Source organism: Chiloscyllium plagiosum, unplaced genomic scaffold (genome assembly GCF_037043375.1).
Source record: "Chiloscyllium plagiosum isolate Xiang-an unplaced genomic scaffold, Cpla_swu_hap1 HiC_scaffold_5, whole genome shotgun sequence".
In the NCBI taxonomy this organism is placed as follows: Eukaryota; Metazoa; Chordata; class Chondrichthyes; order Orectolobiformes; family Hemiscylliidae; genus Chiloscyllium; species Chiloscyllium plagiosum.
Genome location: NW_028270143.1, coordinates 31,345,699 through 31,368,339, shown reverse-complemented (window position 1 = coordinate 31,368,339; position 22,641 = coordinate 31,345,699). Strand labels below are relative to the sequence as shown.

The 22,641-nt window shown below is 41.9% G+C and overlaps 1 protein-coding gene across 4 annotated transcripts in view; it reads left to right on the top strand.

The window, feature by feature from the left end:
- The window catches only part of LOC122550241 (dynein axonemal heavy chain 11-like), a 286,822-nt gene that overhangs the window by 49,897 nt on the left and 214,284 nt on the right, over positions 1–22,641 (top strand). For all 4 annotated transcript variants that reach the window (XM_043690997.2, XM_087987074.1, XM_087987076.1 and 1 more), the window contains 4 exons: positions 11,223–11,388; positions 16,076–16,178; positions 17,894–18,133; positions 21,282–21,443. In XM_043690997.2, the coding sequence (XP_043546932.2) occupies positions 11,223–11,388; positions 16,076–16,178; positions 17,894–18,133; positions 21,282–21,443 (671 nt within the window). The remainder of the gene's footprint in view (positions 1–11,222; positions 11,389–16,075; positions 16,179–17,893; positions 18,134–21,281; positions 21,444–22,641) is intronic.

Genomic DNA, 22,641 nt, shown 5'->3' with positions numbered 1-22,641 from the left:
TTTCAGGAACTGTTTTGCAATTCACGAGGTCGAATTCACAGAGGTGGTCGCACCACCAGTTGGAAGCAAGCATACAAATTGGGGAATGTGCCTGTCATACCATACAAAATAAACTGTCACGTATTCCCAGATATCCCACCCATTAACGAGCTTTCTGTTCTAGATATCAGTGAGGGAGATGGGTCCTTGGAAGAGTGCAGTCAGAGCCAAACCCCGTGGTACCACGGATGGCCCAGCTGTACAGATGCAGAGGAAGAAGAGTGCAACAGGGTACTGATAGAGGGTTCTTTCGTTACTGTAATGCCCAAGCACCTCTGCAGCTGTTCATTTGTACTCTCCAGGATAGTATGTTCCTTCCCTTATGTTAGGGTCAACAATGTTATGAAACCACTGCAGGATATCCTTTTGAGGGAGAGCAAACAGCTAGAGGTCATGGTCCAGACTGGTACTAGTGCCAAAAGTGCAAAGAGACGTGGTTCTGCACTTGGAATTTAGGGAGCTCGATAGAGAACTAAGACGCAGGACCTCTAATGAAGTAATCTCCAGATTACTCTCAGTGCCATATGCAAGTGAGTACTGAAATAGGACGATAAGGTAGATGAATGCACAGCTTGGAAAGATGTCGGATGGAGGGACTGGCTCTGATGGAGCTGGCACCTATCTACATAGCCATGTTGCATTTGAATGGAACCAGGGCTGAGTTCCTTGAAGACTGTTTTGCTGTTGGGTGAGTCAAACTGACCTCGTAAACATGTAGGAACCTGGAGAGAATAGTGGTAAGTAATAGCAGGGTATATGAAACATTGAGTCGAAAAGTGTGGCGCTGGAAAAGCAAGGCTGGTCAGGCAACATCAGAGGAGCAGGAGAGTTGATGATTCGGGCATGAGCCCTTCATCAGGAATGTGGGGAAGGGGGCTGAGAGATAAATAAGAGAGTGGGGGTGGGGAAAGAAGGTGGGTGTGGGGACAATCGGAAGATGCAGGTGGGTGATGGTGATAAGTCGTGAAGAGGGGAGAGTGGGTAGGTGGGAAGGAAGATGGACAGTTCAAGAGGGCAGTGCAGAGTTGGAGGGTTGGAACTAGGATGAGATGGGGGAAGGGGAGGTTTGGAAACTGATGAAGCCAATGTTGATGCCGGGTGCTTGAAGGTTCCTGAGACGGAAGATGAGGCGTTCTTCCCCATGTGTCGGGTGGCTAGGATTTGGCAGTGGAGGAGGCCCAGGACTTGCATGCCCTTGTGGGAGTGGGAGGGGGTATTGAAGTGGTCGGCCATAGGGTGGAGGAGTCGTTTGGTGTATGTTCCCAGAGATGTTCCCTGAAATACTCTGCGAGTTGGCATCCTGTCTCCCTGAAGTGCAAGAGACCACATCAAGAGCAATGAACACTATAGATGAGGTGGGTGGATAATCTGGTCACCACATTACCAAAAGGATGTGGACACTTTGGAGAGGGTGTGGAGAAGGTTTGAGGATGTTGCCTGGTATGGAAGGTGCTTGCTATGAAGAGAAGTTGAGTAGGTTAGATTTGTTTTCATTAGAAAAACTGAGATTGAGAGGGGACCTGATTCAGGTCTACAAAATCATGAAGGATATAGACAGGGTACATAGAACATAGAACATAGAACAATACAGCACAGAACAGGCCCTTCGGCCCACAATGTTGTGCCGAACTTCTAACCTAGATTAAGTACCCATCCATGTACCTATCCAAATGCCGCTTAAAGGTCGCCAATGATTCCGACTCTACCACTCCCACGGGCAGCGCATTCCATGCCCCCACCACTCTCTGGGTAAAGAACCCACCCCTGACATCTCCCCTATACCTTCCACCCTTCACCTTAAATTTATGTCCCCTTGTAACACTCTGTTGTACCTGGAGAAAAAGTTTCTGACTGTCTACTCTATCTATTCCTCTGATCATCTTATAAACCTCTATCAAGTCACCCCTCATCCTTCGCCGTTCCAACGAGAAAAGGCCGAGAACTCTCAACCTATCCTCGTACGACTTCCTCTCCATTCCAGGCAACATCCTGGTAAATCTTCTCTGCACCCTCTCCAAAGCTTCCACATCTTTCCTAAAGTGAGGCGACCAGAACTGCACACAGTACTCCAACTGTGGCCTAACCAAAGTCCTGTACAGCTGCAACATCACTTCACGACTCTTGAATTCAATCCCTCTGCTAATGAACGATAATACTCCATAGGCCTTCTTACAAACTCTATCCACCTGAGTGGCAACCTTCAAAGATCTATGTACATAGACCCCAAGATCCCTCTGTTCCTCCACCTGACTAAGAACCCTACCATTAACCCTGTATTCCGCATTCTTATTTGTTCTTCCAAAATGGACAACCTCACACTTGGCAGGGTTGAACTCCATCTGCCACTCCTCAGCCCAGCTCTGCATCATATCTAAGTCCCTCTGCAGCCGACAACAGCCCTCCTCACTGTCCACAACTCCACCTATCTTCGTATCATCTGCAAATTTACTGATCCACCCTTCGACTCCCTCATCTAAGTCATTAATAAAAATTACAAACAGCAGAGGACCCAGAACTGATCCCTGCGGAACTCCACTTGTAACTGGGCTCCAGGCTGAATATTTACCATCTACCACCACTCTCTGCCTTCGACCGGTTAGCCAGTTTTCTATCCAATTGGCCAAATTTCCCTCTATCCCATGCCTCCTGACTTTCCGCATAAGCCTACCATGGGGAACCTTATCAAATGCCTTACTAAAATCCATGTACACTACATCCACTGCTCTTCCCTCATCCACATGCTTGGTCACCTCCTCGAAGAATTCAATAAAACTTGTAAGGCAAGACCTACCCTTCACAAATCCGTGCTGGCTGTCCCTAATCAAGCAGTGTCTTTCCAGATACTCATAAATCCTATCCCTCAGTACCCTTTCCATTACTTTGCCTACCACAGAAGTAAGACTAACAGGCCTGTAATTCCCGGGGTTATCCCTATTCCCTTTTTTGAACAGGGGCACAACATTCGCTACTCTCCAGTCCCCTGGTACCACCCCCGTTGCCAGTGAAGACGAGAAGATCATTGCCAACGGTACTGCAATTTCCTCTCTTGCTTCCCACATAATCCTAGGATATATCCCGTCAGGCCCGGGGGACTTGTCTATCCTCAAGTTGTTCAAAATGTCCAACACATCTTCCTTCCTAACAGGTATCTCTTCTAGCTTACCAGTCCATTTCACACTCTCCTCTTCTACAATACGGTCCCTCTCGTTCGTAAATACTGAAGAGAAGTACTTGTTCAAGACCTCTCCTATCTCTTCCGACTCAATACACAGTCTCCCACTACTGTCCTTGATCGGACCTACCCTCGTTCTCGTCATTCTCAGGTTTCTCACATACGCATAAAATGCCTTGGGGTTATCCTTGATCCTATCCGCCAACGATTTTTCATGCCCTCTCTTAGCTCTCCTAATCCCTTTCTTCAGGTCCCTTCTGGCTATCCTGTATCCCTCCACTGCTCTGTCTGAATCCTGTTTCCTCAACCTTATGTAAGCCTCCTTCTTCCTCTTTACCAGACATTCAACCTCTCTCGTCAACCAAGGCTCCCTCACACGACCATTTCTTTCCTGCCTGATAGGTACATACATATCATGGACACGTCGTATCTGCTCTTTGAAAAAGTTCCACATTTCCACCACATCCTTCCCTGACAGCCTATGCTCCCAACGTATGCTCCTCAAATCCTGCCTTACAGCATCGTAATTTCCCTTCCCCCAATTATAAAATCTACCTTGTTGTGCGCACCTATCTCTCTCCATAACCAAGGTGAAAGTCACAGAATTGTGGTCACCATCACCAAAATGTTCACCCACTAACAAGCCCACCACTTGTCCCGGTTCATTACCGAGTACCAAATCCAATATGGCCTCCCCTCTGGTTGGACAATCTACATACTGCGTTAGAAAAGCTTCCTGGACACACTGCACAAACACCACCCCATCCAATCTACTTGATCTAAAGAGCTTCCAATCAATATTTGGGAAGTTGAAGTCGCCCATGACTACAACCCTGTGGCTTCTGCACCTTTCCAAAATCTGTTTCCCAATCTGTTTCTCCACATCTCTGCTGCTATTGGGGGGCCTATAGTAAACACCCAACAAGGTGACTGCACCTTTCCTATTTCTGACTTCAGCCCATACTACCTCCAGAGGCAGATCCCCCTCAAACTTCCTTTCTGCAGCCGTTATACCATTTCTAATTAGCAATCCCACCCCCCCTCCTTTTTTCCCACCCTCCCTAATCTTACTGAAACACCTGTAACCAGGAACCTCCAACAGCCATTCCTGTCCCACATCTATCCACGTTTCCGTGATGGCCACAACATCGTAGATAGACATAAAGTTTTTCCCAGGATTCAATAACGAGACGTCATGCTTTCAAGGTGAGAGGTGAAAAGTTTAAGGGGAATACTCGCAGCAAGTACTTTACACAGAGGGTAGGAGGTGCCTGGAACGCTTTGTCAGCAGAGGTAGTAGAGGCAGGCACAGTAGATTCATTTAAGGTGTGTCTGGACAGGTGCATGAGAAGGTGAGGAGCAAGAGGGAAACAAATGCTTAAGAATTGGGTGACAGGTTTGGACAGTAGATTTGGATTGGCTCACAGTTGGAGGGCTGAAGGGCCTGTTCCTGGGCTGTAAATTTTCTTTGTTCTATGCATGGAAAATTCTCCACCAGATATGAAAAGATCCTTTGGGGCCTTGGATGGAGGTGAAGAGGGAAGGGTGCTGATTTTACATCACCTCTGCGGCAAGGGAAGGTGCTGGGTGTGGAGGGTGGTTTGGTTGGGTGGACCTAACAAAGGAGTCACGAAGGAAATGGTCTCTGCAGAATGGTGATAGGGATGGGGAGGGTAATATATCTTAGGTGGGGTCTGGTTGTAGGTGGCGGAAATTGGAGAGGATAATGCGCTGTATCCGTATATTGTTGGAGTGGAAGGTGAGAACCAGGGGGATTCTATCCTTGTTGTGGTTGGAGAGGTGGTGTTCAAGGATGAAGGTGCAGGAAGTGGAGGAGATACATTGGAGGGCATTGTTGATCATGTGGGTGGAGAAATTGTGGTCCTTGAAATAGGAGGCCATCTCTGATGTCCTGGAGTGGAATTGCTCCTCCTGGGAGCAGACATGGTGGAGGAGTTGGGAGTAATGGATTGCAATTTTGCAGGAAAGGGGGTGGGAGGAGATTATGTCAAGATAACTATGGGAGTCGGTGGGTTTGAAGTAGATGTCCGGATATAGAGACGGAGAGGTCTAGGAAGGAGATGGTCCATGTGATCCTTAGGTCAGGGTGGAAAGTGTTTGGAGTAGGGTGAAGTTGATGAATTGTTCAACCTCCTCGTGGGAGTTCGAGGTGGTGCCAATACTGTCATCAGTGTATGAAATGCTGTACAAGGAACACAGCATTAAAATAGACATTAGTCAGTTAATAGGTATAGTCAGAGTGATGGTGAAAGTAATTATATTTAAATCAGTGTTACACAGCATGTATGTGAATATTCAGAGAATAAGGTTGGAGAGTTACAGGCACAGACTACAATGTGGAGTTATGATATGGCAATAATGGATTCCTGGCTCAAGGACAGGCAGGTTTGAGTTAAATGTTCCTGGTTGTGGTGATGAGAAAAGATACAAAAGAGTAAAAAGGAGGTGGGATGACCTTTGGTGAAGGGGCATGTTGCAGTGCTGAAGAAAAGGGATGTTTCTGAGGTTCAAGAACAGAATCAATTTGGCCACAGCGAAGGAGTAAGAATGGTTCAGTTGCATTGCTTGGATTAATCTATAGACCACCAACTAATGGGAAGGATATAGAGGAAGAAATCTGCAAGGACATATCAGAGAGGGGTAACCATCGTAGAGTTGTTATAATGAGGGACTTTAATTCTCCATATGTAGACTACAAACGTGCTGGTATAATGGGCAGTGAGGAAGAGGCATGTGTTCAGAATCTCCAACAGAAATAAGTGTCAAGCCCAACAAGAAAGGCAACACTGATAGACACTGTTCTAAGGATTAAGATGTGGGCTAAGTTGTTCAAATAATAGTGGGGGAATATCTGCGGGACAGTGATCAATATATCAGAAGGTTTAGGGTAATAATGAAAAATAACAATGGTCTATCCAGACGTTTTTTTTTTATTCATTCATGGAATGAGGATATCCCTGTGTAGGCCAACATTTATTGCCCTTTCCTAATTGCCCAGTGGGCAGTTAAGAGTCAACCACATTGCTGTGGGTTTGGAGTCACATGTAGTCCAGACCAGGTAAGGATGGCAATTCCCTTCCCTCAAGGGCATTAGTGAGTCGGATGGGTTTTTCCAACAATCGATAATGGATTCATGGTCATCGTTCAACTCTTAATTTCAGATTTTTATTGAATTCATATTCCACCATCTGCCGTTGCAGGATTCCAACCTGGTTCCCCAGAACATGACCTGGGTCTCTGGATTAACAGTCCAGCGAGCAAACCACTGGGCCATTGCCTCCCCAGATTAGGAATATTCAGCTGGTAAAGAGTAGTCCTTGATTGAGACAGTGGACAGAGCTAGGCTGGATGGACTGGAAGCAAAGGTTGATGGGATAAACAGTAGCCTAACAGTGGGATTCAGGCACAGTTAAGTCATATTTCTTCAAAAATGAAAGACAGGACAGAAAATGTGTTGCTGGAAAAGTGCAGCAGGTCAGGCAGCATCCAAGGAGCAGGAGAATCAATGTTTCAGGCATGAGCCCTTTTTCAGGAATGATTCCTGAAGAAGGGTTCATGCCCAAAACATCGATTCTCCTGCTCCTTGGATGCTGCCTGACCTGCTGCACTTTTCCAGCAACACATTTTCAGCTCTGATCTCCAGCATCTGCAGTCCTCACTTTCTCTTGAAAGACAAGACAAACAAACTCAGAACTCCCTGGAGACAGGGAGATAGAAATTTATGACAAGAGTGAGATAGCAAAGAAGTTTGCTGAATGTAGAAGCTTTAGAAGTAAGGTGATAAAGCAAATAGAAACAAATACTGAGCTAATGTGAATGAAAATCCCGAAGTCTTAAACACGCACATAAATAATGAAAGAGTGGTAAAAGGAAGAGTAGGTTTAATTTACACATGGAGACAAGAGCCATGGCTGATATACTAAATAAGAACTTCAATCACAAGGAAGATTTAAAGTTGATAAGATAGAGGTATTGGATAAGCTATTTAAGATGCATCAAAGAATATTGAAAAAAGTGAGAGTGGAAGTTGCAGAGACATTGACAATGATGTTTCAGTCTTCCCCAGATTCAGAGAGTCATGTTGGAGGACTTGAGAATTACAAAAATTGTACCCTTCTTTAAAAATGGTTGTAAAGATAGGCCCAGCCATTACAGGCTTGTCATTGGTGAGGAGACTTCCAGAAACAATTATTTGTGATAAAGTACTCAAATAGAAAAATACAGGTTAATCTGGAAGAATCAGGATACATTTGTTATTGGAAAAGTGTGTCTAACAAACTTGCTTGTTTTTTTTAAGTTGATTAGGAGTGGCTGTTCTTGAGGTATATATGATCTTTGATACACGTTTGATACAGTGCTAGCTAACCCACTTCTGAGGAAGGTTATAAGTCATGGAGTAAAAGTATCAGTCGACAGATGGATACAAAATTGGCTAAGGGGTAGTAAACAGAGGAAGATAAGATTACATTACAGTTAATGTTTTTTTTTAGGCTGGATGAAGATTTGTAGTGGAGTTCTCAAAGATCAAGATTGGAACCCTTGCTTTTCCTTAGGGATATGGTATGCAAGAGACAATTTCAAAAGTAGTGCTTGACAAAACTAGGGAGAATAGTGAACTGTGAGGAAGGCAGCTTTGAAAGAGCATTGACAAGTTGATGGACAGGGTGGATAGGTGACAGATGAAAGATGATTGTGATTGTTGGAGGTCAGTCACCTCAGCTCCAGGATATCACCACAGAAGTTCCTCAGGGTAATGTCCTAACCACCTTCATCAATGACGTACCCTTCTTCATGAGGTCAAAAGAGAGGATGTTGGCTGATAAGTGCATGATGTTCAGCACCGATCACAACTCCTTGAACACTGATGTATTCCATGTCCAAATGCACTAAGATATGGATAATATTCAATTTTGAGTGACAAATAACATTCCTGTCACAAAAGTGCCAGGCAAACAACATCTCTCATAACAGAGAAACTAATGAGTACTATGCCCACAGGATCAAAAAAAGACAAGGAATCCTGCAGTGAATAACTCCCCTCCTGACTCCTCAAAGCCTTTCTGCCATCCACAAGGAACAAGTCAGTAGTGTGATGGAATACTCTTCATTTGTGTGTGTGAGGGCAGCTCTGACAACATTCAAGAATCTTGACACCATACAGCACAATACAGCCCACTGGGCTCCCTCCACCACAACACTCATTAGCAGCAGTGTGTATCATCTCCAAGGTGCATTGCAGAAATCCACCGAAGCTCCTTCAGAGAGCACTTTCCAAATCCATGACTGCCATCTAGAATGAGAAGGACAGCAGCTAGAGGTGGTGGTATTCCTGTGTAAGGTTTTCTTCAAACCACTCAGCATCCACATTTGGAAATAAATAGCTGCTTTTTCAGTGTCACCTGGTCAAATTCCTGGTGCACTATCTCTAACATGATTGTGGGTGTACTACACCAGATGAATTGCAGCAGCTCACCACTACCATCTTAAAGGCAATTATGGATGGGGAGTGAATATTCATCAAGGGTTGGAGAATTTGAGCTATACGGAGAGGTTGAATAGACTGGGGCTGTTTTCCCTGGAGCATCAGAGGCTGAGAGGTGACCTTATAGATGTTTATAAAATGTTGAGGGGCATGGATAGGATAAATAGACAAAGTCTCTTGCCTGAGGTGGGGGATTCCAGAACTAGAGACCATAGGTTTTGGGTGAGAGGGGAAAGATATAAAAGAGACCTAAGGGGCAACTTTTTCACGCAGAGGGTGGTACGTGTATGGAATGAGCTGCCAGAGGAAGTGGTGCAGGGTACTACAATTGCAACATTTAAAAAGCATTTGGATGGGTATATGAATTGGAAGGGTTTGGAGGGATATGGACCAGGTGTTGGCAGCTGGGACTAGATTGAGTTGAAATATCTGGTTGGCATGGACAAGTTGGACTAAAGAGTCTGTTTCTGTGCTGTACATCTCTATGACTCTAAGTCAGCAAATCCCACATCCCCAAATGAATTCTTAAAATGTGAAGTTCAACACACAGATATTTGAGGCAATGTGTGTTGGTGCAGAGAACACAAAGACAGTGTAAAATAAAGTATGCTGTTCTCTAGGGTATGCAGGAGCAAAGAGACCTGAACACATATGTGCACAAGTCATGAAATGAGGCAGCACAGGTAAAGACAGCTGTCAAAGAGAGCAATCACTATTTTAGGCTTCATTAATCGGATTATGTACAGTTACACCTCAGCTTGGGAAGAATGTTAATCCGTTGGAGAGAATGCAGAAAGTGTTTACAAGAATGTTTCTGACAATGAAAAACTTCAGTTATTCGCATAGCTTGGACAAGTTTGGATGGTTTTGGAGAGGAGAAGGCTGAGAGGAGATTTAATGGAAGTTTTCAAAATTGAGAGTTCTGGATAGATTACGTTGGGAGAATCTGTTCCTGCTCATAAAAAGATCAAGTCTGAAATGGATTAGTAAGCCGCTCAGTACAAGAGTAGCTAATAATAAGTGCATGGTAGCCAGCAACACCTGGGTCCCATGAGTGAATTTTTTAAAAAGACAAAGTTTTAAAATGTTTTACAAAAGCTGTAAATGTTAGATGGGGAAAAAAAAACCTTTTCACACATTGTGGTCCAGTTTTAGAAAGCATTTTCTGGGAGAATGGTGCAGGCAGTTTCCATCGAAGCATTGGACAATAATTTTTTTTTAAATGATCCAGCGTTGGGAGGAGAGGCAGATGTATGACAATCAGTCAAAGTGCTCAGAGAGTCGGACTCATTGAGCTGAATTACCTCCTTCAGTACCATAGAATAATGATTCTGTGAATTCCATTCAGAACAGATACGGTTTTAAAAATTGCTGTTAGTTTTATGAGGTTGAATTCAAAACCATTATGGATCCTAGCTATGTGAGAGAATTCCTGCACAGCTTAGCAGTGATGAAATCTCTGCTCATCACTTGCCCCCCACCCCCACCCCCCCCCCACCCCCCCCCCCCCCTCTCGAGATGTTATCAGCACAATGTACTGCATTTCCAGCCTTGGAGGAAACCTGGACCCCTCTACAACTGACAATGGCATGACTTTCAGCCCTTTTGGAATTGAAATGTCCCACAGTGTGTATTCCAATGTTCACTTCATCAGAAGCTTGACCCACCAACTTTGTGATGTTTGGGCAGATCTGTACTGGAACAAGCCCATAATTGCCACTATCCCAAATATTTCTGACACAAAAATTGTTTTATATGGAATTGATTATTTGGCTCTCAGCAAATTGTAAAACATTTAGTTGTAATTAGATGATATGTTTGATAGAAGATTCTGCAGGACTCCTGGTGGGATCAGGTTATTTCCAGTGTCACTTTCTGGTGCATGACTTACATTGATAATGATACAAATTCATAAGTTTTGGAGTATTTTTCTATAAAACCTGTTTAATGATTTGCATTTTTAACAGTTTCCTGTATTTGTTTTTGAAAATACACCCCCCCCCCCCCACCCCCCCCCCCCCTCTCGAGATGTTATCAGCACAATGTACTGCATTTCCAGCCTTGGAGGAAACCTGGACCCATCTACAACTGACAATGGCATGACTTTCAGCCCTTTTGGAATTGAAATGTCCCACAGTGTATTCCAATGTTCACTTCATCAGAAGCTTGACCCACCAACTTTGTGATGTTTGGGCAGATCTGTACTGGAACAAGCCCATAATTGCCACTATCCCAAATATTTCTGACACAAAAATTGTTTTATATGGAATTGATTATTTGGCTCTCAGCAAATTGTAAAACATTTAGTTGTAATTAGATGATATGTTTGATAGAAGATTCTGCAGGACTCCTGGTGGGATCAGGTTATTTCCAGTGTCACTTTCTGGTGCATGACTTACATTGATAATGATACAAATTCATAAGTTTTGGAGTATTTTTCTATAAAACCTGTTTAATGATTTGCATTTTTAACAGTTTCCTGTATTTGTTTTTGAAAATACAAATTAGGTGTTCTTGAGAATTCTCTTGAGAAAAAGGCTGGTCGTAATTATGGTCCCCCCGGAAATAAGAAGCTGATTTATTTCATTGATGACATGAATATGCCAAAAGTCGATACGTATGGGACAGTTCAGCCTCACACACTTATCCGTCAGAGCATTGATTACAAACACTGGTGAGTGTAATAATACAGCTAGATCATGTAAAATGAGTATGCAAGTCAAAGATGAGATATTTGTTATGTTTAAATTGATTCTCTTATCAAGAGTACTTGTACCTGGTTGTTTCAAACATTAGTTTATAAATCCGAGAAAAAAAACTTAATTTTCAGTAGAATTGTTTTATGAAGTCAGAAAAAAATTGTGTTTATGTGACATCTGTCATGTCTCAGACATCAGTACACCACTTTACAATTATACTTTGTGGTTTTATGTAATCACTGTTGTGTAGGTAAATTCTTCAGCTAATTATGTGCGGCAAGCTTCCAGAAATAGTGGTAAGCTGATTGAATGTTATTTCCTCTGATGTATTGAGGAAAGAACCAGACATTGGGCGATCTTGAAAGGTGCCATTAGATCTTTTACGTTCATTTGATTCAATAGATAGATCTCCACTTAACATGGTAAAGGTGGCACCTCTGATAAACTGATTCCTTCAGTACTGCACAAAACTATCAGCTCAGATTTTCTTGGAGTAGGGTTTGAGTCTAGCCTTCTGGTTCAGAGGTGAGTGTGCTGGTTAAATGAAAAGCATGGTGATGCTAATCCATTTGATACTGAATTCAAATTTGTGAATCTCCAAATTTAAAAAGTTGTGTCATTGCAGATGAAGTGTCAATGGAACTTTTTTTCCATCTTCTCGAAATGTGGATCATCCAAATGACTATTGTTGATTCTTTATATCTCCTGTTTAATACCATATTAAATCATTTGGAACTGTTTTGGTATTTCTTCCATTCTGACAATTTGTGAAATTCTTACAGAACAGTTCATTTGTGTCACTGATGCACCCTCAGTATGTTTTCCGGCTCTCCTGCTATTCCTTAGTAGCTTCCCAGATCCATAGCTGGGTAGAGGCAGCCTGTTCACTCATGGAGCCTATTGGCCCTGGAGGTATCGTGAGGTGATCTTGGATCTTTTTCTTTTGTCTGGATAGCCAAGAGACCTCTTGCACAAACAGGTTGACTGTCCTTGGCCTAAACCTCCAAGGGTTGGAGACAGGGTGGAGGTGGAGGACACGACCACCTCTGTAGTTTGCCGAGGGGAAAGTGCAGAGTACCCAGTATGTATGGTTTCTCCTCTAGCTGGGTGCCTCCTGGCCTGTGTCTTGTGAGGAGGGGACACCTGGGCTCGGATCAAGGATCCCCTCTCCACTGTCACTGCACCTCAGGTCTTGAGGGCCAATGGCTGGAGCGATGGAGTGTAGATCTGAGCATGTTTCCAGCACATTTCCTACACCCAAAGGGAGCTGGACCTGTCTCTCTGCAGTACCTGCAAGCTGTCTTGGAGAACGACAGACGGTCACATAATTCTCTGCATTGTTGCAGCTTTTGGGCATTTCGGGCCATTGTGTCCCATACTCCTGCCACTGCTGTTCCTACATCTCCCTGTGCATGTGGACAAAACCCTTTATTGCCGAGACCACAGAGGCTTCTCCTACTGGCAACTGACCAAGTGCATGGTCTATAGCAGCCCTCTGAATGCCAGTGACTCATCTCCAGATCTGTTGCTGTGCGATGCTCGCCAGCCTCCAATCACTTTCTCAGTTCATGGCACATGGATGTCTTTACCTCCCTGCAAGAGCGATCCCGGTCTTCTTTTGCGAGGGCATGGATTCTGACCTGAGGAGGTTTGGAGGACACATATAGCAGCTGCCCCACCTGTCTAGCTTCGCTCCGCCCTGTTATGGGATGTCTTCTCCGGCAATGACAGAAAGGGGCCGAATGAGTAAGGTGCAAGTGGCTGGCATGACTGTTGAGGCTAATGCATGTAGGGGAAGGATGTTGGTGTTTTGATGGATTGAGGAGGCAGACTGATGGCATGGAGGATTAGAGCTGAAAAATGTGTTGCTGGAAAAGTGCAGCAGGTCAGGCAGCATCCAAGGAGCAGGAGAATAGACGTTTCGGGCATAAGCCCTTCTTCAGGAATGAGGAAGGTGTGCCAAGCAGGCTAAGATAAAAGGTAGGGAGGAGGGACTTGGGGGAGGGGCGTTGGGAATGCGATAGGTGGAAGGAGGTTAAGGTGAGGGTGATAGGCCGGAGAGGGGATGGGGGCGGAGAGGTCGGGAAGAAGATTGCAGGTCAAGAAGGTGGTGCTGAGTCCAAGGGTTAGGTCTGAGATAAGGTGGGGGTAGGGGAAATGAGGAAGCTGGAGAAATCTGCATTCATCCCTTGTGGTTGGAGGGTTCCTAGGCGGAAGATGAGGTGCTCTTCCTCCAGGTGTCGTGTTGCCATGGTCTGGCAATGGAGGAGGCCAAGGACCTGCATGTCCTTGGCGGAGTTGGAGGGGGAGTTAAAGTGTTCAGCCACGGAGCGGTTGGGTTGGTTGGTGCGGGTGTCCCAGAGGTATTCTCTGAAACGTTCCGCAAGTAGGCGGCCTGTCTCCCCAATGCATGGAGGATTAGCCTTGGTGGAAGATGGATGCCGTGGCAGGAATAGAGTGTGGGATAGCTGAGAGGACAGTGTGGCATTTACTTTGGTGGGGTAGAGAAGGTCAGTGATCCTTTTTCTGCACTGTAGGCTAGACCTCTATATCTTCGAAGCAGCACCGACCAGGAGTGCCATCTCCGACCAGGAGTGCCATCTCCAACCAGGCAGGCATCATCTGCCAGTTCTCTGGGAGGAGGACTTTCCTCCTCTGGACTACCTCATCCATCAGGTCTGCCAGATACCAGTCGGAGAAACACAGTGTCAAATGCCCCTTCTCGGTCATCTCTTCTCATAGTGTCACAAATTAAGCGGATCAGCTTTCAGATGTTAGTGCTTTTCCAAATGTACAGTGGGTTTTCAAAGATGGCACAGATGCAAAGGATACTGGTGTTTTTGCAAGTGAGTCATTGAGTGACAAGTTCATCCAGGAGCACAGTAAGATGGGATAAAAATCAGTCAGGATATAGGCCATAGGGTCAGGAATGGCAATTAATGTGGCAAATTTAGTAAGATATTGCGTGACAAGATATCCTCCACTAAACTTGACATAACATGCACTGAGCCAAAAATAAGTATGATTCAGCCCTATGTCACTGAATTCTGGCATTTTGTCACAGTAAATGTTTGAGAGCTTTTGTTTGGCTGTTTAAGTAAAGTTAAACTCATATAAATGTCCCAATTTGACGAGAGTGGAAATTAGAATAGAAAATTAAATAAAACAAACAATAATCAAATGTTGTCAAATTTGTTTTAAATGTTTGAGAAGTGGGTATCCTAAGAGAGAATGAGTTAGAATAAGAGAATATGTCACCCACTGATTTCAATACGAAGGAGTACAGTCAGGATGAAGAAAAAAAATAAAAGAATATGTTTACGGATTAGAAGGAACGTGAGAGAAAAGTTCAAATATAGGGTAAGCAATGACAATTGAAACGTTGTTAAAATGGAAAGACAAAAATAATAGTCAAGGTGAGTTAATGTTTGGTGGACAGAGTAATCAGCTTTTAGAATATAAGATTTTTCTGATTTTCAAGTTGGATGTGTACTTTGTCCCACAATGTGTCTGTGTGTGGGGCAGGGGTTCATAAGACATGTTCCTGCAATTTGTGATATGCTTCTCTCTGGTATTTTCAATCATTCTAAAGTTTGTTCTATTGTTTTTTGTTTATTTGAAGATTTCAGTGAAATCAGTAGTGAAGTGCACTGATCCTCTTTCACAAAAAAACTATCTTCTGAATTTGCTTTTACATATTCATTTGTTATGAAATTCACACAGAATCATTTGAAACTGTAAAAGATTCAACAAATAATTGTATTTTCCAAGATTAAAAATGTTCTCACTTTTCATTTTGTTAACGGATTGAACATTTAAAGTACTGTACAGTTCAGCATGTAAACAACAGAAAACCATATTTTGTTTATTCCTTGTGGGGGTTGGGAGGTTCTAAGTCTCCTACTTAGAAAGAAAAAAAAGAAAATGCATTCATAAGTCATGTCTGAATGCAAGTCATAATTGTTGAATTACCTTGGCAATATAATTATAGTGGTGTTCATACCTCAGATCTTTGTGTAGCTATTCATGTGCCTAAGAATGAACCTTGGACACTTGCAAGTGTTTTACCTGCATATAAATGAGAATTTAGATATCAACAATTGATGAGTATTCCAGCAAACAGCAAAAAATTATCAGAAAATAAAACAATCACTTATAAGCGAATGTTGCATTGAAGGATGTCTTGTAATATGGATTAATTGGATATGGTGGAAACAATATATCATTCATATTGAGGTTGTTTATTTTCGACTTTAATCACAGCTGCATTTTTAAAATTAAAGAGTCCATTGTAACTCCATAGTTACTTAGCAAGCTACAATGAATGTGTTCAGAATGTGACTTTATTTTTCCTGATTTCTAATAGTATTGTATAATAACTTCCATGCAGTTCAGCTGTCGTGAAATGCTAAATGTGATGGGTGATGAGTTCAGAGTATGTTGATAACATATTTTCATTATGGATAAAAACATTTGTGTAAGATGCAGAATGGGCTACTGATAAGTTGCCACTCATTTTGCATTGATCCCCAAGACCAATTTAACACTAAGGATAGTCCAATTCCTTTTTTTTTCATTTTTTAATCATATTTTTAACAACGTGGATACATTTGTTCAAATTCTTGACTCTGTTCTGAATTCTTCGTATTGAACAATGATCAGGTATGATCGTCAGAAGTTAACACTGAAGGAAATTCACAATTGCCAGTTTATCAGCTGCATGAATCCAACTGCAGGAAGCTTCACAATCAATCCTCGACTTCAGGTAAGATGATCCATAAGCTTGATATTGAAGAGTGACAGAAAAGGCAGATTATTCTGTTCAAGTGCATGTTTTAGTCCTCCAGTTTAGTATTAGTAAGAAAGATTCCAGAATTTTAGTTTTTATTCTCCAGTCCAGTTTTTATTCTACCAATAACTGAAATCTGTTAATTATCTCAATTAGTAAATAAATGATTTTAAATGGGTTTATTTGAACAACATTTAGTACATCTTGCACAACACATGTGCATGAAATGTCCTAACCACCTTGATTTATTTTTAGTGAAACATCTATTTTAATTTCACATTTTAATATAAAATTTGTATGATTTCATGTTTCCTGTCTGTCCATCACATGATGAAGGGCTTTTGCCCAAAACGTTAATTCTCCTACTGCTCGGATGCTGCGAGACCTGCTGTGCTTTTCCTGCACCACACATTCGACCCTAACCTCCAGCATCTGCAGTCCTCACTTTCAACCTCACATGACTTATCAATCCTGCAGATTTCCTTGTCAATCTTGCAATTGATTCAGTAAAATTCCTAAAGCTAAAATTGTAAAGAAAAAGTCATGAGAGAATAAAATAAATATACGAATGGACATATTGCAATCAAGGACAAAAGTGATTTCAACAATGCTGTCTCATCAAATATTGCCACTTGTACAACAACTAAATGAGTTTTGTTTCAAAATTTATTTGTTTAATAACTCGATTTTTCAGTAAATCAACTGGTAAGTGTGGCCAATAAACTTTCTAAGGCATTAAACAAATAGAGGGAAAAAGCTGTATTACAGCATTACATTGAAATTTTATTTATGAAATAACTTTGTACAATTTAAGTATATATTTGCATGATAGTTTTACATGCATCAAAGTTAATAGTTGGATAATTGTGAAACAGACAAATGGATCATTTCACCGTATACACCCCTATCAGGTGAACGTCTACAGTGGATTTGTAACTTTAAGTATTACTTATGTAGTATTGTATGTTTGAAGTGATGTATTCTTAGGTCTCGGAAGTCTGGAGATGGATTTTTAGGAGACAAAAATATAGTACAATTCATCCAGTTCTGGGATCAGCCCTTTGGGAATGTTCACTGTTAACCCTGGCATAGCCTGAGGGAGGTTTCCAAATCATCCCATTCTCTGTGGCACCCAAACATGAAACTCACACTTCAGGTGCCTGCCCTAGAAGTTGTTGGGGAGAAAAAAAGTAGAAAGCTATTCGCTATCCAACCCCAAAAGATATCAAAGGAGCTTTAAAGACCTGTCATAAGAGAGTCTGGCTTAGTCTCACTACCCCCTACTTTGTTAGGGTATGCAACCTGAATGACCAGATGAGTCCTAGTAAACCTTGCCTTTCTAGGTGTCTACAGATCTCAGCTGAAATGACAGCAATTCTGAAAGGAGTCTCTTCATGAGTCCATGTTTCATCCCAAACTAGGCTCATCAGCTACTAGCTGCTGGGACCAAAACTCAATGCATCCAAATTTGTGTGGAAGTGCACAAAAGGCCCATGGACAGTGGAAGCCCAGAATCTCTAGCACTGTTTCTACTTGAGTTTTCAATTTTTTTTTATATTGTTGATGGACTTAGAACTGATGCGAGGCCTCTGTTATGATAGTCAGTTCTTGTGTGATTGAAACCTTTAATGCATGGTGTGCCTTTTTTGATTTTCTACCAAATTGATTTTGTCATCATTTCTTCTTTGTAGAGACACTTCACAGTGTTTGCGGTGAATTTTCCTTCAGTCAATTCCATGGAAATGATCTACAGCAAAATTCTAAGTTTCCATTTTCAGCATCTAAATTTTGCAGCTTCAGTCATAAAGACCATTCCGGCTGTGGTCCAAGCAACTGTCTGGCTTCAGCAAAAACTTACTCACATGTTCTTGCCAACAGCCATTAAATTCCATTACATTTTTAATCTTCGTGACCTCTCAAATATTTTTCAGGTGAGTAAAGTTAGAAAAAGCATGACACCAACTCATTTTATCAGATTTCCATTTTGAGAGGAGCAGTTGATGGTGCCTTCAAAAGTCTCTGCGCTCAGCCAGAGACTTCCAGAGCTAATTTTTGCCAGTGGCTTGCCATGGAAGATTTTCAGATCAGAAATCTCAAAATGTCCTGTCTGTTCTGTTCACTTCTTTCAAACAGAATACAAATTTTTTACAAGGAATTTGCTTCCCTTGAGCAATGTCTTTCTTGCATCTGTGTCTATTAAGGGGATTGATCTCTTATTCTGAGTCACCATGTCAAGGTGCAAAAATTCTCACTTGATTTCAATATTTTCCTGTTTGACTATCAGCCCCATAGCAATCAGATCACACAGGCCTGTTTCCAAGCTGTGATAAATCCAGAATTTCCAATTTTACATTCAATTACAGCATACGTGTTAAAACCTACAGTCAAAAATAGAAATTGCTGGAAAAGCACAACAGGTCTGGCAGCATTTGTGGAGAGAAAGCAGAGTTAATATTCTGGGTCAAGGGATCCTTCCTCAGAACCTCCTCTCCACAAGTGCTGCCAGACCTGCTGAGCTTTTCTCTATTTTTGTCTTTGATTTAAAGCATCTATATAATTTATTTGGTTTTTAGGTTAAAACCTGGAGAGTCCAGCATTTGTTAAGCAGTTTTTACACTGTCTCCATTATGGTAGAAACTTTTTCTGGGAAAGTACTGAGTAATGTTCAGTCTTCCTATGCTGCAGTGTGCTGTTTGCTGGACAAAGTATGTCCTTCATTTGGATTACATTTTCTGCTTTTTTTTGTTGTTGTCACCTTGGTTCATTCTTCCATATTTCTTTAGGTTATTTATGCAAATCACACACTAGAAGTTAAAAATATAGAAGCCAAGGATGGGCAATTGGGCAGTCAAGTGGAAACTTAAAAAAATTTTAAAAATCAAACCGATTCCAACACACTGCTAGGCAACCCACCTCAGAATTTAACACAGGTGGGTCAGCCAACTCTCAAGAGGTGGTGAGTCACTGAAATCTTTTAAGCAGACCAAGTGCCTCTTGTCTCACATTACCCTATGGCTTTATGTGAGGGAAATTGTCTCACAAACGTGATTGAGCTTTTTGAAGAGGTGACAAGAAGATTGATGAAGGCAGAGCGGTAAATGTTGTCAACATGGACTTCCAGATGTTTGAAAAGGTTCCACATGATAGACTGGTTAGCAAGGACAGCTGATGGAATCCAGCAGTGCTAACCACTGTGCCCACCGTGTAGTCGTGGGCAGTGAAGAAGCTTATCTCAGAGTAAAATGGGACCTTGATCAGATCGGCTAATGGGCTGAGGAGTGGCAAATGGAGTTTAGTTTAGATAAATGTGAGGTGTTGCATTTTGATAAGGCAATGAGGCAGGACTTATACAGTTAATGGTAGGCTCCTGGGGAGTGTTGCAAACAAAGAGACCTCGGGGTGCAGGTCCTTGAAAGTGGAGTCGCAGGTAGAAAGGCTGGTGAAGAAAGCACTTGGGCACCCATGCCTTCATTAATCCGAATATTGAGTACAGCATTTGAGAAGTCATGTTGAGGCTGTACAGATCATGGTGAAGCAACTTTTGGAATACTGTATACAATTCTAGTCACCCTTCTATAAGAACGTGTTGTTAAACTTGAAAGTGTGCAGAAAAGATTTACAAGGATGTTGCCAGACTGAAGGGTTTGAGCTGGGGATTTTCTCCCCCGGAGTGTTGGAGGTTGAGGGGTGACCTTATAGAAGTTTCTAAAAACGTGGGAATGGATAGTATGAATAGCCAAGGTTTTTTTCCTGTGGTGGGGGAGTCCAAAAAAAGAGGGCGTAAGTTTAAGGTGAAAGGGGAAAGATTTAAAAAGGACTTGATGGGTGCAGTTTTCACTCAGAGGGTGATGTGTGGATGGAATGAGCTGCCAGAGGAAGTGGTTGAGGCGGGTACAATTATAACATTGAAAAGGCATCTGGATGGGTAATGAATAGGAACGATTTAGAGGGATATGAACAAAATGCTCAGATGGGAGTAGGTCAGATTGGGATGTTTGTTTGGCACAGATGAATTGGACCAAAGGATTTGTTTGTATGCAGTATGACTGTATGATCAGCTGATTCTCTGTATTTCCTCATAATGAACCAGCTCCAATCCCAATGCAGTCAAGTGATTCCATCACCCCAGCAATGTCTGAATCACTTGACCATGCCCCTCTCCCCACACAGTGTCAAAATTACTTAACTTCTGTTCCTTTGCTGCTTCTCCACTGCATCAGGGGATTAGTAACACAGAGCTGATGTTACTATACTATAATCATGCTGGGGCATGGACTATGTTATAGATGTTCCTGAATTTTCAGTTGTCTTACATTTCTAGCATCATCGTAATTTTTTTCCATTTTGCTATTGATGATTCCTGTGTTTTTTTAAATGGAACTTTTCTCTTCACAAAATCGATAGAGTGGTTGCATTTGCAAACAGTGTGTTTTACATGAAGCCTTTTAGGATGTTTCCAAAGTGTGGTAAAGTGCTATAGTCTCCTGAATTTGAAAATTAACATAGCCTTGTTATGAATGAACAAAGACTTGACAGTAGTTAGACTTTTTTTTGCATGAGAAAGAAAAATAGTAGGAACCAAAGACATGGAGCTGAAACTTGTTCTCCGCTTCCTCTATTTTTTGTTTTGAAGGTTTTGATTCCAAGGCTAAATTTGTGGGCCCCATTGTATAGACACCCCATGTCAAAGTCTAAGGTGGGCATTGAGCTGCACCACAGACAAGATTCTTTACATCTGCCCATGATCATCTGCTAAATTTGAGTTGATATTTTTTCCAAATATATTTCCGCTCCTGTAGAAGGAGAACCAAGAACCCTAGCCTATCTCCACAGTTGCTACAATGGTCAGCAGTGCTGGAGCTTGTTCCAACCCTGCTACAACACTCAGCTTCTGCAAGCAATGTTGGCTTCTTTTGACAAGTGAGTAACCTAATACGCTTGTTGTTTGTGTCTTGGGAAAATTTAATGGCTAATGTCCCTCATTTTAGAAGTATACTTTATATTGAATCCAACTTTTAAATGTAAACTTGTTGAACGTAATTTCTAAGATTTTCCAAGCGATGTTTTGTTTCTTTTCAGGGAATACTCTTCGCACTTCCTGATTGTTTAAAGAAACCAATGGATTTGGTGTCTCTCTGGCTTCATGAGTCATCCCGTGTCTATGAGGACAAGCTAGTGCAATCAAAAGATTCTGAACTGTTCCAGAAAGTTCAGCTGGAAACTGCCAAAAAATTCTTTGAGGTACCTGTTCTTCATAGATTCACAAAACACAAGGGGACTGGATCCACTGTATTTGTGCTGGCTCTTTGAAAGAGCAATTCAGTTCATCCCACTCACCCAACTGTTTGCTACAGCCCACCAATATTTTATGTTTCAATCATTTAGCAAATTCCCTTTTGAACTTTACTGCGGAAGCCTTCCCACCACCCTTTGAGGCAATACATTCTAAATTAAAGCAAACACGTGTTTTAAAACATGGCTTAGTCAGGTCTAGTTCTCCTTTTGGCTATTTTAAATCTGTGACCTTTAGTAACTGGTTCTCCTGTCACTAAAAATAAATCTTCCTAACCAGATAAAACCCTTTCATGATTTTGAATAACTCTATTCAATCTCCCTTTGACCTTCTCTGGCTATCAACCCATATTCATTATTAGTCACGTGTTCCCGTAATTATCTTGACTAGATTTAATCAACAGTTCAGGTTGTTTGAGGACTCACTTCTAGTTTCTCCATTTCTATTGTATCAGTTCTGGTGATTAAATCTTCTTTACCAGTCTTTCATTTTCTTCAACCAGCATTTCGTTCACCCCTTCTCCATCCTACCAGACTCTGCATTTCATCTTCTCCAAATGTTATCATCTCTAGTGTCATGCTGCCATCAGGTATAATTTTGCTAACACTTCTCTTTCAGCATTCTGAAGGAGAAAATCCTTCTGTAACTCTCTGGTCCATTTTTTAATTACTCCTAAAACCCCGCGACTTCCACAATACCATTCCATATAATCATAGGAGATGCAAAAACTTTTTATATTGTCTGTCCTCACCATACAAAGCACTATTGATTCTCCTAAATTGAACAACAATTCACTTGTGCTACCATCAATTTAATATACTGTATTCAATGCTCATGATACAATCTCCTCTTCAGTGGAAACTAAATGTAAATCGGGTGATTGTTTTGTGCTGTACATTTATTCACTGTGCAAGTTTGACCCTCAGCTTCTGGTCACTTAACATTTTAATTATCTGGTGTACTCCCACTCTGACCTTTCTATCTCCTACAGTGCTTCAATGAAACTCAAAGTAAGCTTGAAGAACATCATCTTTCAACTTAGCACTTCACTGCTCTCGGCTCAACATTTTCAACAATATCAAATCATCATCTGGCTTTTTTCAATGGCAGCTATTGGTGATGCTTCTGCATTCAATTTTACGCATT